Source organism: Humulus lupulus, chromosome 3, assembly GCF_963169125.1.
Source record: "Humulus lupulus chromosome 3, drHumLupu1.1, whole genome shotgun sequence".
Lineage (NCBI taxonomy): Eukaryota > Viridiplantae > Streptophyta > Magnoliopsida > Rosales > Cannabaceae > Humulus > Humulus lupulus.
The window spans coordinates 82264939-82279156 of NC_084795.1; the positions used below are offsets into that span (position 1 = coordinate 82264939).

Below are 14218 nucleotides of genomic sequence, written 5' to 3' on the forward strand. Positions count from 1 at the left end.
TAACAGCTGCTCTTGGACAAATTCCACACTGTTATGAGAATCAGATCCTGTATATACCTCTTCTGGGCTCCGTTGCTCGTGCCTGCCAAATGAGGTCCTCTGGAAATAGTAGTTATATCTTCTCCTACTATTGGGGGAGGATCAACTTGATTCTGATTCGTCTGATCCATCTGACCCCTCAGCTGACCTATCGGAGCTTTCAGAGCTGGAAGAGGATTATGCCCGATAGATTAATTGGGAGCAACTTAATTTCGAGTGCACTAGGCTATTGGTCCAGCCCGAATAAGAGTCTCAATCTCATAATTCAGATGTCGGCAATCATCAGTGTTATGAATGATGTCATTGTGGTATCAGAAAAACTTTGAAGAATCTCTCTTTGCCGTCTGATGCCTTAAAGGTTATGGTTTCTTCCACGGAAGGTGATTAGAGTTTTCCAGGAAAATATGTTCCCGTGAATCCGTTAGATTAGTGTAGGTGGCATAAATGAGCTTGAACTTTTCCCCGGGCTTGTTCTTCTTCGTGTCATTCTGGTTGCCCTCACCATTCCCTTTTCTCTTGTTGTTCCCCGCTTGGTTATTCTGGGTAACAGGTTGAGTCGTAGCTGCAACACCTGTCACTGCTCCAGCGGGCTGAATAAGTGACTGGCTGGTTCCTGCGACAACAAATCGCGCCTCTTCTAAGTTTATCCACTCCTAAGCTCAAGCCAAGAACTCGTCTACACTCTTAACTCATTTTCACTGGAGTTCTTGCCACAGGTCGCCTCCCACTCGGATTCTGGTTCTCAGCACCATGAGCTTGGAGCTATCATCAGCGTCCCTAGCTAGCACTACAATGTTGGCAAATCTGCTCAAATATGCTATCAAGGATTCACCAGGTTGTTGTTTTACGTTGGCCAATGAGTCAGCCTCCACGCAAGCTGCCTTTGAAGCTTGGAACGCCTTTTTGAACTCAGAAGACAACTTATTCCAAGAGCTTATCGAATACTTTTTGTACTTCCTAAACCACTCTCTGCCAGGCCCGATCAGAGTCGTGGGGAACAGTATAAACCTTAGGTTGAATCCAACATCGTGGGCCATCATCAATGTATTGAACATCCCGATGTGGTCGGATGGATCTGTATTTCCATCAAATGATGGCATGTTCAGCATTCTGAAGCCAATAGGATACGCAGCTACTACAATATTCGGGTTGAAAGGTTTGAGCTCCTCATCGGAGTCACAATCATCAATCCCTTTTCTAGAAAAGAGCTTCTTCATTTTCTCTTCCATCAAGGCCAATCATTCAAGGGTTGAGTCTTTGGTCTCTAGGTAAGCTGGGGAGTTGTTCACCAGCTCCCATCCTATTGTATGCGTTTGATGGGTTGTTGTCCCTCCAAAATCGAGCTTGGTTAGGTGGGAAATTCCCATTTTCACGTATGATAGATAGACCTCCCTCATGTCGAGTATAACTCATATCCTCATTACGAGTTGGATACCTCCTTTGTGAATTCAGATGATCACGTAGGTCGGATTGTGGATTGTATCGAGGACTTTGTGCTGAGCTAAGGTGATTCCTTAGATCGTACTTAGACCTGCCTCCATGCTAGCTTCTCGTCCGGTAACTTCCATTTGCAATACTTACAGCCTGCGGCTGAGATCGAGGACCTAGATTATTAGCACATGCCCGTGGGGAGTAAGTATCTACCAGCGGGGAAAGATTTCTCCTACTATTTCCACGAGCTAGAGCATCTTGTTGTGGGCGTGGTAGTGTAGGATGTCTAACCGATGATGACAGATGTCTTATTGGTGAAGTTATCCTCGTTCCATCAGAACGAACTAAATTTACCTGCCTTGGCTCTACCCCAATGTCCCGAGTTCTCTATGCTTGGGGTTCTGATAACGACACATGAGGATTCGATGGGGAATTTTGTCTCCATGAACTTGTCCTAACTCGCCCTGGTGGATTTTTGTGGGCATTCCCGGGAATCTGTGCAGCAGGCACGGAGCTGGGGTCGCAGTTCTGACCGACTGACTGACATGCATATGATGGTTCCTGTGATGACTAGTGGGCTGAGCACTTCAGTGATTTTGCTCTAAAGGTACAGAGCTCGGAGTGGCAGTCCTAACAGAACGACTGGGTTTGGACTGGTTATTCTTGTGGGACTTATGAGACCCAATTTTTCTCTTTATGACATTAGTGTCGGTTGCAAGAGAGGGTAATCGAGCAAGCACCTCCTCGATCTGTCTGTTTTCCCTAGCAAGATGGCTCCTTAATTGGGCATTATCCATCTTGAAAACAGTTAAATATCTTGGATTAGGATTTGGTGGGAGTGACGTTGAACTCCTAGCGTCGTCTTGGCCCACTGGTTGCTTCCCAGGACGTTGCTAAACATCTGAGCCCCTTTCAACGGGAGCAACGACATGATGTGCCTTCTCCTCACCAAGTTGTTCCATTTCCTTGTCATGCATCGATCGAGTAACCACCATGATGAATGTCGAATTAAACTTGTAAAGCACTAATTTCCTCTCAATGAAAGCACCAAACTGTTGACGTGGTTTTTCTCCAACAGTAAATTTAGAAATCTAATAAGGATATTAGTGCTTATTTGTAAACCATAGTGAAGTTATAAGAACCCTTTCGTACACACACAACTTTTACATGGTTCAATGGTTAAAATCTATCTAGTCCACGAGGCAATATTATTGTTTTTCTCTCACAATTTCTGTAGAGTTTCAGTAATACAAAAAGGCAGTCCCCTACCATGTCCATTATCCCTGATATTTATAGTGGAATTTCCTGGACAGATTAGGGTAACTGTGTGATAAATATGGTATACATTTAATACATATAATTCCCATTTAAATTGGATATGATTTGATAACAAAATATATTCCAGCTATCTCAGATAATAAATAATAAATATGCAATACATCCTGGGCCTTAATGAGTGTATAAAGAGCCTCCGAGTCTCTTGAGATCCTTCAGTATGCGTTCTGACAGGGTTTCCATGAGCTGAATATCTTCACCATGCTGGTGACTAAAGATTATTCGAACCTTAGTTTGGACTAACTTCAGAGCGCCCAAAGGAGGATCTGGCCACTATAGGTCTTGAATTGGATCGTTATCCTAAGAGGCAGCCTAATGATAACCTGAATCTCGTATTTCCGAGTCCCAACTCGAGCTTCTCACATAATTATTAGCCAAAGGTTCTACCTGGGTGCTTTTTCATATATCCATCTGCTAGCTGTACCCCTAGCTGAGTGATTAAACTCGTGCTAATTTTTAGGGTACAACAAAGTGTTACCCAAAAAAGCGCCAAAGAAATTTTCCAAGATACTATAACCTTGTATGAACATTGCCCACAATATTTTGAACCTAAAACAAACATATAACAACTTACATTTGTCAGTTTTAATCACTTTTTTCAAACTAAAAAAATAGAAAATAGGGAATTTTTTTGATGATATACTTACCAATAGCATATTCCCAAAGATCATCTTGATGTTCAATGAAGATATTGATGAAATTGAGCTAAAAATTTGAGTTTACACCCCAAAAATGGAGTTTATGGTGGTGGAGTGAGAGGAGGGCCAAAAATGGAGAAGAGTGAGAAGAGGGGAAAAAGAAGAAGAAAGGATGGGGAAATGAGGAAGAGGGCACGAGCTGGGAATAATAAGGGGCTATAGGCCCACAGAGTCTGGGTATTAAAAATAACCAATCTCGATGAGCCCAATACCCGTCGAGATAGGGTATTTAAAATAACTAATCTTGGCGGGCCTAGTTGAGGTAGAGCATTTTTCAATTTTTTTAAGGAAAAAAACAGCCACCAATCTCGGCAACCCATTTGATGCCTGTCGAGATTGTTTTTTATCTCAGCAGACACGCACGGGCCCACCAAGATTGGTATGTCGAAATTGCCTAGTGTTTTAGTAGTGAGAAGATCCATCATCCCAAGCTCCATTGAATCGTCTGTCGTCCCAAGCTCCAACGAGGTGCCATTGAAGCTGATGGAAAAAACTATAGAAGAAAAGGAGAAGAACGGTGGGTATTGTGGTCGAGAAGAGAGAAAATGACGTGGTAGGGTAGAGATAGAGGGAAAGGGAAAAAATAAAGAAATTTGACTTTTCAATTGTTTTATAATTTTTTCAATTTTTAAATATTTTAGTTTTGAATTTAAAATTGTTTTTTATTTCTTAAATATTTTAAATGAATTTTTAAAATAAAAATAATACATCTGGACCAATCACGTGCTGACACGTTTGCGTTGATGTGATAGTTAATGGTGAGGTACCTATGGTTGCCAAGAAAAGTGTGACAAAATATATTTATGCTATAAAAAAAAGACTTAAGTATTTAAGTGCTACAATGTAAAAAACTTAATTATTTTCACCGCCAATTTCTCTATTTTATTATTTAAAATAATATAAGAAATTATTTAGTTAATTATCTTTTTATTGAGAATTTAATAATAATTTATTTATTTAATTAATTATTGTTAATTTTCATTTAATTCAGTAACTCGACTAAACCATCGATAACTCATAGTTAAAAACAATTCGTAACTCACAATCACTAAATTGTAAATTCAAAATTTTTTAACAAAAACATGGAGTAGGAACAGTGTAAATACAAAGAAAGCTTAGGTTCGGTTTTGCTCTCTCCCATGGCGAAGAGGAAAAAACTGGTTCGTAAGCTTGCTATTCGGGTAGAAGATCAAGAGCTACAACAGGATCAAGATCAGAGGGATCCGCATAACTCTGGTCCTAATGATCTGGTTCTTACTGACCTCAAATCGGATGGGTTGATCGAAGAAGAAGGGGCTCGCGACGAGGAGTTTGGTTCTAGTTTTGAAGAGCCACGGATGCCTGGGATGAATTGTTCTCAGGAGGATGGTTTCGTTGAAGATGTGCCAGAAAACTCGAATTCACATGGGGCAAAGTGGGCGGATAGGGTTGAGGAAGGGGATTTTCAAGCTTTAGCTCAACGACAATGGCAGCAATTTTCAGCAAGAAAACTTTCATTTTCAGATCAGAAACTTGAGTTTTCTGAGCCTTTGTTCAAAGATGGAAGGAAATATGCAAGGATAGATGCAGAAGAGGTTAAGGTCCAATCTGCGAATTGGAGTTCTGCTGTTATTTGTATGGTGCTAGGGGCAAATCCTCCTACGGCTGTTTTCGAAGGATTCATTAAAAGAGTCTGGGGTCATTTAGGTATAGCTCAGATTTCTAGAATGACATTGGGATTAACCATGGTCAAATTCAATGATGAATCAACAAGGGATCAAGTTCTTGAAGATGGTATCCTTCATTTTGATCGGGAACCAGTTATTATTTGGCCTTGTTCTGCGGATCTCAGTGCCATTCGCCTTGTTCGTTCAGTTCCGCTCTGGATTCGCTTGCCTAACTTAGGTTTGCTGTATTGGGGCAGCAAATGTCTCAGTGCTCTTGTGAGCAGGCTTGGTAAACCGATAATGGTTGATAAATTTACTAGGGAGCGCTCAAGAATTCAGTTTGCTAGAGTACTTGTGGAGATGGAAGTAACAGATAATCCCCTAAAACAATTCAATTTCTGAATGAGTTTGGTCAGATAATGGAACAAGAAGTGGAATATGAATGGCTTCCTATTAAATGTAAAGCTTGTAATGGTTTTGGTCATGCTGAGATGGAATGTCGAAAAGAGCTGAAAGAAAAATGGGTAAAATAAGAAACAACATCTAAAGAGGAGGTGAAGCCAAGGCCGAATGTTGAGGAGGAAAAGTCTACTGGTTTGGAGAATGCTGGTTTGGGTTCTGTAGAAAAGGGAGGGGATCAGGTTAATATAACTAAAATGGAAAGGGTTCCGGTCACTACATCAGAGGGAAATCAACTTAACTCTCGAGCATTTTCAGTTATGGATAATGATAAGCAGCACAGCAGTAGATGGCTTACTCCTAAACGAGTAGCCTTTCATTCGAAATCTGGGCAACAGGCTGTTTCATCTACAAAGAATTCAGGACAAGGACAAGATAAACTCAATCAGTTTCAGGTTCTTCAAGAGCATTTGTGTGGTAATAAAAATGGTATTCCCTTACCTATTTCTACTAATGGATAATAGTAATATTCTCAGTAGGAATTTAAGGGGTTTGAGTAGTTCTAATAAGCAAAAAGCAGTTGTGGATATTTGTAGTAGGTTCAAAATTGGTATTGGAGGTTTTTTAGAGACTAAGATGATGGGTCCTAAAATTCTGGATTTTATGAAGCAAAAGTTACCTAACTGGGATTTTTATACGAGTTTGGTAACAGAGGGTAGACTTTTGATTGTTTGGAGGAAGGTTTTTGTCAAGGTTACAATTCTTGAGGATTCTCCTCAATTTGTTCACTGTTTGGTTTCGATGGTTGGTCAGAAGCACATGTTTTATATCACTTTTGTCTATGGCTTCAATTCTTTAGAAGGTCGAAGGAGTTTGTGGGAAGGGTTACTTAGAATTTCTCTTGCGCATGATGCTTGGATTATTTTAGGGGATTTCAATGCCCCTTTTTCGGTTATGGATAGAGCTGGTGGTAGTCCTATTTCTGGTGTTGAATTGGTAGATTCAGTTCGTTGGCTTGAGGAGGCTCACATGGTTCCCATAAAAAGTTTAGGATCGTTTTCCACTTGGACTAATAATCAAAATGGTTCAGCTCGCATTTATTCTAAAATTGATCATGATTTTATAAATGAAAATTGGTTTGATCTTTTTCCTTATGCTACTGCTGTCTTTAAATGGGAAGTGGTATCCGATCATTGCTCTTGTATTGTCAATATTCAGTCTAAGGTGAGTTTGGGTACAAAGTTGTTGAGGTTTTACAATATTTGGACTGATCATCCTCAGTTCTTTGAAGTGGTGCGGTTTAGCTGGCAGTTACCTATTCACACTACTGGTTTAAGGGCTGTGTTCTTAAAATCCCTGAGGTTGAAACATAGTTTAAAGAAGTTTAATCATAATACCTTTGGAGATATTGGTTTGAGCTTTGATATGGCAAAAGAAAAGTACCAGGAAGCTCAGTTAAAAGCCCAAGCTTTCCCGACTGAGTATAGTTACCAGGAAAGTGTTAAAGAAGCTGCTGAAGCTTACATTGTTCAGGAAAAAATGTTCTATAGTTTTTTGTCCCAAAGAAGTAAAGTTGACTGGTAATGGTATTGCTTCTTTTGTTAATGATCAAGGTCAGCTGGTGGATAATTTTCCTGAGGTTGTTTCTCATTTTGTTGAGCATTTCAGAGGTTATTTGGGGAGTCAGAGTTCAGCTTCAAGCAACATCAATATGGCTTATATAGACTTGGGTCCCAAGCTCTCAATAGATCATCAAACTTTACTGTTAAAACCCTTTTCATCTAAGGAAATTCGGAGAGCTTTATTTGGTATTCCCTCTAACAAATCGCCAGGTCCGGATGGTTATGGCTCTGGATTTTTCAAGGCTGCCTGGCAGATTGTTGGCAAGGAAGTCTGTTCTGCTATCAGTAACTGTTTTGAATCAGGGAATTTTCCATCAGACATGCATGAAACTTCATTTTCCTTAATCCCTAAGGCGGCCAATCCTTCTCGAGCTATTGATTATAGGCCAATTGCGTGCTGCACTACATTATATAAATGTATAGCTAAGCTCTTATGTTCTCGATTGGCGTTGGTTCTTCCTGCTATTGTTCAGCCGAACCAGGGGGCGTTTATTAGGGGCCGTTCAATAGCTCATAATATCATGATCTTTCAAGATCTTATTAAAATTATGGTCAGGCTGTTACTTCCCCAAGATGTGCTATAAAGATTGATTTGAGCAAGGCTTATGATAAGGTAGATTGGCAATTCCTTGAGGATCTCTTAAAAGCTCTCTGTTTTCCTATGAAGTTTATAGGATGGATTATGATGTGTTTAAGGAATACTTCTTATTCTTTACTCATGAATGGTCGTGTTCAAGGTAAATTCAAGGGTAAGAAGGGGCTGCGTTAGGGAGATCCAATGTCTCCTCTTTTATTTGTTCTTATCATGGAATACTTGACTCGGAGACTTCAACTAGGTGCTCTTGATCCTTCTTTCAGATTTCACCCAATGTGCAAGAGTTTAAAGCTTATCAATCTTTGTTTTGCTGATGACTTGATCCTCTTTTGTAAGGGTACTCATTCGGCTGTCTTTTCTCTTAAAATCGCGCTTGATGATTTCAATTCGGCTACTGGTTTGACCATTAATTCTGCTAAGTCTCAAATCTTTTTTGGCGGAGTTTCTTCTACTATGAGGAATATCAATTCTCAGGAGATGAATCTTATGGAAGGATCCTTTCCGCTCAAGTACCTTGGGGTTCCTATGAGGCCAACTAAGTGGCGTCATGAGGACTGTGATATAATTTTGCAAAAAATCAGATTAAGACTTAACTCTTGGTCCAGTAGACACCTCTCCTATGCAGGCCGTATGCAGCTTATTCATTCGGTTTTATTTGGTCTCCGTAACTATTGGATGAGTATCTTTATTTTACCTCAGAGTGTTGTTAAGGAAATTGAGAAATTGTGCCGTAGCTTCCTTTGGGGTAGTGCTGGTTTGAGAAGTAAACCTCATTTAGCTTCTTGGAAGAAGGTTTGCCTTCCAAAAGCGTATGGTGGTCTTGGTTTCAGAGATGGCGCTCTTTGGAATAGAGCAATTCTTGCCAAGTATATATGGGTGTTATCTGAACAGCCTGAGATTTTATGGGTTAAATGGGTTAACTCTATATATTTGAAAGGCTGTAATTTCTGGTGTTACATTTTGAAATCTGACTGTAGCTAGTATTGGAGGAAGTTGTGCCACATAAGGGAGAAATTTGGTCTCACTGAGATTCAGGCAGCGGGTAGTTTTGGGAGGTTCCAGCCATCCAAACTGTATAATTCAGCTCAAAACCAGTAGATTGTAGGCTACTATTCGGCTGTATGGTCAAAGCTCACTTTGCCTAAGCATAGATTCCTTCTTTGGCAAGTGATTAATGAGAAGCTTCTTACTAGGGATAATCTGTTAAAACTGCATATTGTGGTGCCTGTTCATCTGTGTCCGGTTTGTGGTTGCTTTACTGAAAGTCACCAACATCTATTCTTTACTTGCTGTTTATCTAAACAAGTGCTTCGAATTCTGTTTAACTGGTTTGGCTTCAGTGCTTGGCCGAGTGACTACATCAGTTGGAGTGTTTGGCTTGCTCGACCTCGGCATGGTCTGTTGGCAGCTTTGCTGAATCTTTCTGTTGCTGCTACTGTGTACATCATTTGGAGAAATAGGAACAAAAGTGTTTTTGATGACTATTCTTTGACAGCTAACTGTCTTGTTAATGAGATTAAATCTGTAATTAAATATAGACTTTTCTTGGTTAATTTTAGGAAATTTTCAGTCCAAGAGCAGTCCTTTTTAAGGCATTTACAATGTAATTAGTGTTGGGGCTGTTGGTTTTCAATTTCGGTCTTGTAGTGCTTAGCACTTTGTTTGTATAGCTTGTTTTGTTCAATGAAGTTCCTTTCCTTCTTGATCAAAAAAAAAAAAAAAAACAGTGTAAGTACAGAGTGACGAAATTTTAGATACAACGCAATAAATTACAATTTTTTCTATAAACAATAATAACAAAATTTGTAAACATCTTTTACAAATTTGTAAACTTCTATTAAAGTTTGGTAAACAACTTTTACATTTTTGTAAACAAAAATTACATAATGGTAACAAACATTTACAAATCTAATTTGAAAATACTCATTAACAACACTATTAGTACCCTTGTAACTATCGTTAACAATGTTATAACATATAGTTATTAAACCAATAACTAATGCTACTATATTGAAACCTAGTCCCCAAATTTAACACAATAAAGAAAACGTAACTTTATTTAGATTTATCTTATCTCTCACCATATACACTACTAATTTATTTGCTTAACATGATTGTAACAAAAATTTATAAAACTATTTTAATAACTTCAAAATATATTTAGTAACATTTACAAAATTAATTTGTAAATTTAATATGTTTGTTGCAAAAATAGACAAAATTAATTTCATAACTAAAAGATACAATTTTGTAACTAATATTTATAGAAATGTTGACAAGTAAATTTGTAATGAATTTTGTTTTTTTTAAATTGTAACTACATTAACAAAATAAATTTATATCGATTGAAATATCATAATTTATATAAGCATAAATAAAAAAAATCAATACTAATAACTTCATTCATTTTCTTAAAATAAAAATAAACAAATTTATTATATAAATGGGATTAGCATCACTATAATTACTGCTATAATAAGCCTATTGTTTAGATGTTTACAAAAGGTGTGAAGATGACCAATAGATTAATACTAACTAAAATGAAGACAACAAAATAAAATAAAATAAAAAACTAAAGCATTCTTTTATGTTGTTTATATATATATATATCTATATACTAGAGGGAGTTTTTTTTTTTAATTTTTATGGCTTTTAGAGCATAGATGTGCAAAAATATGGGATTATATTTTTCCCAATTTTTATGGGAAAAATTAAAGAGAAAGAAAACAATTTGTGGGAAATTAAATAATAGCTAAAAAATGAATAACAATTCAACACCGACCAATTTCATTCAAATAACTGAGGGCAAAATCGACCAACTGGGCCTACCCAAAAAAAAATTTCTCAATCCAAACCTCTGATCAGTTGGAGCCACTAGTGTGTTCTTGTGCACGTAGGATTTGCTTTGGCCGAGAAGAGCTAATCACCTCGAAGATCGAAGGAGATGAGAAGTGAGGGTATTGCTGATTTTGAAGAAAAAAGACTTGGATATTGTTGCTGTAGGGGTTTTATGCCCTAATTAAACCCCAAATTCTATGTAATCTCATTTTATTATCAATAAAAGAATAGAAATCATTTTTTGACTTGGTCAATCACTTTGCTCAGATGTTTTATTTTCATGATTATTTGTTTAATATAAACTTCTATTAAATCTCAAATATATAGCTAATCTTATTTATAGTGACGTAATCACAGTGGAATATAAATATGATTATATGTTCAAAATAAGTTAGTCCTAAGATTAGTCAGTGCACATGATTTACACTGACTTGCCAATCTACGATATGATCTACTTACACATTATAGTGTTATGTTCTTTCCAGAACATTAGCAAAGTAGATAAAATCGGATGTATTTGTTACATCGAACAGGACCGATATTGATAGTTGATAAGATAAGTAAACATACCGTTATTATCTATTCTAGTCATATCATATAGTTGACCATAGGTCAATTCAATCTCAATTATGAGTGGTTAGTATTCTAACTGATTGTATTATTTGAGTTCTTTGACTTGTTCGTTACCACCTTACCCTACGGACTAGCCCATACTTACATCTTGGGAACTCGGTAGTATAATTGAGTGGGAGTGTTAATCATAGATATGAACATCTATAGCTTCTGATGAAGAAGTGAAACGATGGTTTCCTTTTAGTTTGGTTCAAGGTGTTAAATGATAAAGATCTCATTTCAGTAATTAAATTAGTTTACTAAAATATCATTTACAAGGAACTAAGTATTTTAAGGATAAAATACAATGAGGGGTAAAACAGTATTTTAGTCCTATCTCATTGTAGACCATCTATAGAGGATTGAGTGATAGTTGTAGTTGTAACAATGGATAATTAATAGTGTATCTATATTTGTTATAGAGCGTTCTATGAATTCAAGAGTGCAATTCCGAGTCTATAGTGGAGACACGATGAATTAATAAGTAAGTAAATTTATTTGTTAGATTTATGATAACTTATTGAAGCTTAATTTCATAGGCCCATGGTCCCCATTGTACCTTGGATAAAATCTTCTAGATAGTCTCAATTAATTGATTTAATCATCAATTTGAATTATCAAAGTTGACTAGGTTAATTTTGGATAGTTTCAGAGAGTTATGTATTTTTGAGAAGAAAAGATAAATTATGGCAGATTTATTAATTAAGATAAATTAGTATCTAAATTAATAAATAAGTTTAAATCAAGGTTCAAATTATAAATAATTAACTTGATAAAGGATTTAAATAATTAAATCAATTAAAAATAATACAGGCCTTAATTTTAAGTCCAATGGGCTTATAATCAAATGAGAAATTTCACGGGCCTAAAACCCATGATAATTTCGACCTAGGGCCTTAAAATGGCTATTATTTTATTGATTTTTTAAATTAAATTAAATTGCATAATTGAGTCTATAAAAGGAGTGCTTAGAGAGAAGTCAAAACACAAGTTTAATCATTGGTTTTCTGATAGTTTTAGATTCTCTCTAAACAAAAGTCCTTTTCTAAGCCTCTTTGTTATTTTCTCTTCTTCTCTCTATATCTATCGCATGTGTTGAGAATTTCCCACACTAGTCTAGGTGATTCTAAGGATACATTGGAAGACAGTGTAGAAAATAGACGATCGGTTCAGTTTCTTGATAATACTCTGCGACAGATAGGATACAAGAGTTAGAGAAATTGAAGGAAGGACTCTTTCATTCCGCTGCGTATACTGTAAGTATTCTATTCTTTGTTTCTCTTTGAATTCAATTTTAGAAACATGTTTTAGGCTATCTCGTATTAATTTGTTTAATATTAGATATACATGAAAATAAACAAAGATCATGTATAGGTTTTTCCTAACAACTGGCCTCAGAGCCTTTGGTAATCTTAATTTTCATGCATGAATATGTTTAAAATTGGATTATTTGATATGTTTGAAGAATTGGATGGTTTTCATGTTTTTATGAAGCATATTGATTTTATGTGAATTTTAGCAATTTTTTAGGTTATTTTGTTGTGTTTTCTATGATATTAATTTTATATATGCTTTATTTTGTGTAAAACATGTTAAAAATTAATTAGAAAATTGTTTTGGTTTGAAAAATTGCACAAAAAAAAGTTTTCGAAATTTTTTGCCTAGCTGCCATGCGCGCCCCCAAAATTTGAATACGATGACGTGGCGATCAAAAGTGACAAGTGACAATACGTGGTAGTCAATAAATGTGTTATCAAGAAAGCCAAAAGGTTTGAGAGTAATATTTAGAGTTGCGATATTACTGGTCATAAAAATTATTTATCTGGTTTGGAAGTGATTTGACCGACCAGGTGAAATTTCTGACCGACCGTTAAGGATTTTTAACTGACCAGTAAAGCGCTTTGGCCGACCACTCATCTTGGAGTCAAGTGTATCCAGTCAGTCAAATGTTTTGCCTAACTAGAAGGGTGTTTTGGCCGACCAGTCTGACTTCAGGGAGGGGAGTTGGCCGACCAGACAGATCATGATTCTGCGGCAAAATTTCAGTAACGACTTCAGCTAGAATTATTCGTACCCACAGTGGAAATCTGTCATATTATCCCAAAGAAATCGCATATTGTTGTATTTTAAATTTGATTATTAATTAAATATTGGTTAGAGAACCTGAATTATCTCGATTATGAGGCATTTTGATTTGTACGATCCTGAGCCTATAAATAAAGAGCTCATGGCATCATTGAAATGATTCAAATTCTGATTTTCCTGAGAGAGCATTTGTATTCTGAGAGAAATCTTGTATTTTTTTCATTTACACTCAAGGAACTCAGTTGACACAGGTTCATCCGATCTTAAATAGATCTATATATCACAACTCTAAGTGGATTAGGCTATTACCAACATTTTGGGGCTGAACCACTATAAAATTATCAGTGTCGTATTTTCTCTTGAAGGTTTACTGTAGTTTTGACATCTATTCGTCGTTGGCCAAAATCGTGGTCAACATTTTGGTGCTTTCATTGAGAGCCTAAAGGGAAGAAACACACGATTATTGTATCATTATGGCACCAAAGAATACCAATGCAGCCTCCAAGAAGTCAGGCACATCAAAAGAGCCTGCCAGATCAGAAGGTCCTGGCCCTTAAGACCATGAGACTGAGGTTGAACAACTCCAGGAATCCATGGGGGCCTTCCAAGAGGAGATGGCGCAATTCAACGCTCAGCAGGAGTCATTTACTGAAGAGATGGCCAGACAGAAAGCTGCATTTGAGCTGCGAAGACGGGAGATGGATGCCAGGAGCGAAGAGATCAGGCGACGGTAGGAGAAGGCTGATAGGAGACATCATGAAGCAGCACTTGCTCTAGAAGCGACTACCCAATTGGCCCAGGCCAATGCCCAAACTGCAGCACGAGGAGGAGCTACCTAGGAAGCAGGAAATAATAATGCTGGTCAGAGGACCACTGACAGAGCCAATTCTCGGGGACTGTACAGAAGCAGGAGTAACC

The 14218-nt window shown here is 37.1% G+C and overlaps 1 protein-coding gene across 1 annotated transcript; it reads left to right on the forward strand.

The window, feature by feature from the left end:
- Positions 1-6187: 6187 nt before the first annotated feature.
- Positions 6188-8746, forward strand: LOC133824492 (uncharacterized). The gene is made up of 4 exons (XM_062257382.1): positions 6188-7115; positions 7162-7439; positions 7727-7907; positions 8007-8746. Exons 1-4 carry the CDS (start codon positions 6188-6190, stop codon positions 8744-8746), a joined length of 2127 nt encoding a protein of 708 aa, XP_062113366.1.
- Positions 8747-14218: the final 5472 nt, after the last annotated feature.

Bases quoted from the DNA above. Each gene is read 5' to 3' on its own strand.
- LOC133824492 (XM_062257382.1), top strand. From the start codon at position 6,188: ATGGGTCCTAAAATTCTGGATTTTATGAAGCAAAAGTTACCTAACTGG. The intron at 7,116-7,161 runs GTAAAGTTGACT...TTAATGATCAAG, and splicing joins TAGTTTTTTGTCCCAAAGAA to GTCAGCTGGTGGATAATTTT. The intron at 7,440-7,726 runs GTCTGTTCTGCT...AATTATGGTCAG, and splicing joins GGCAGATTGTTGGCAAGGAA to GCTGTTACTTCCCCAAGATG.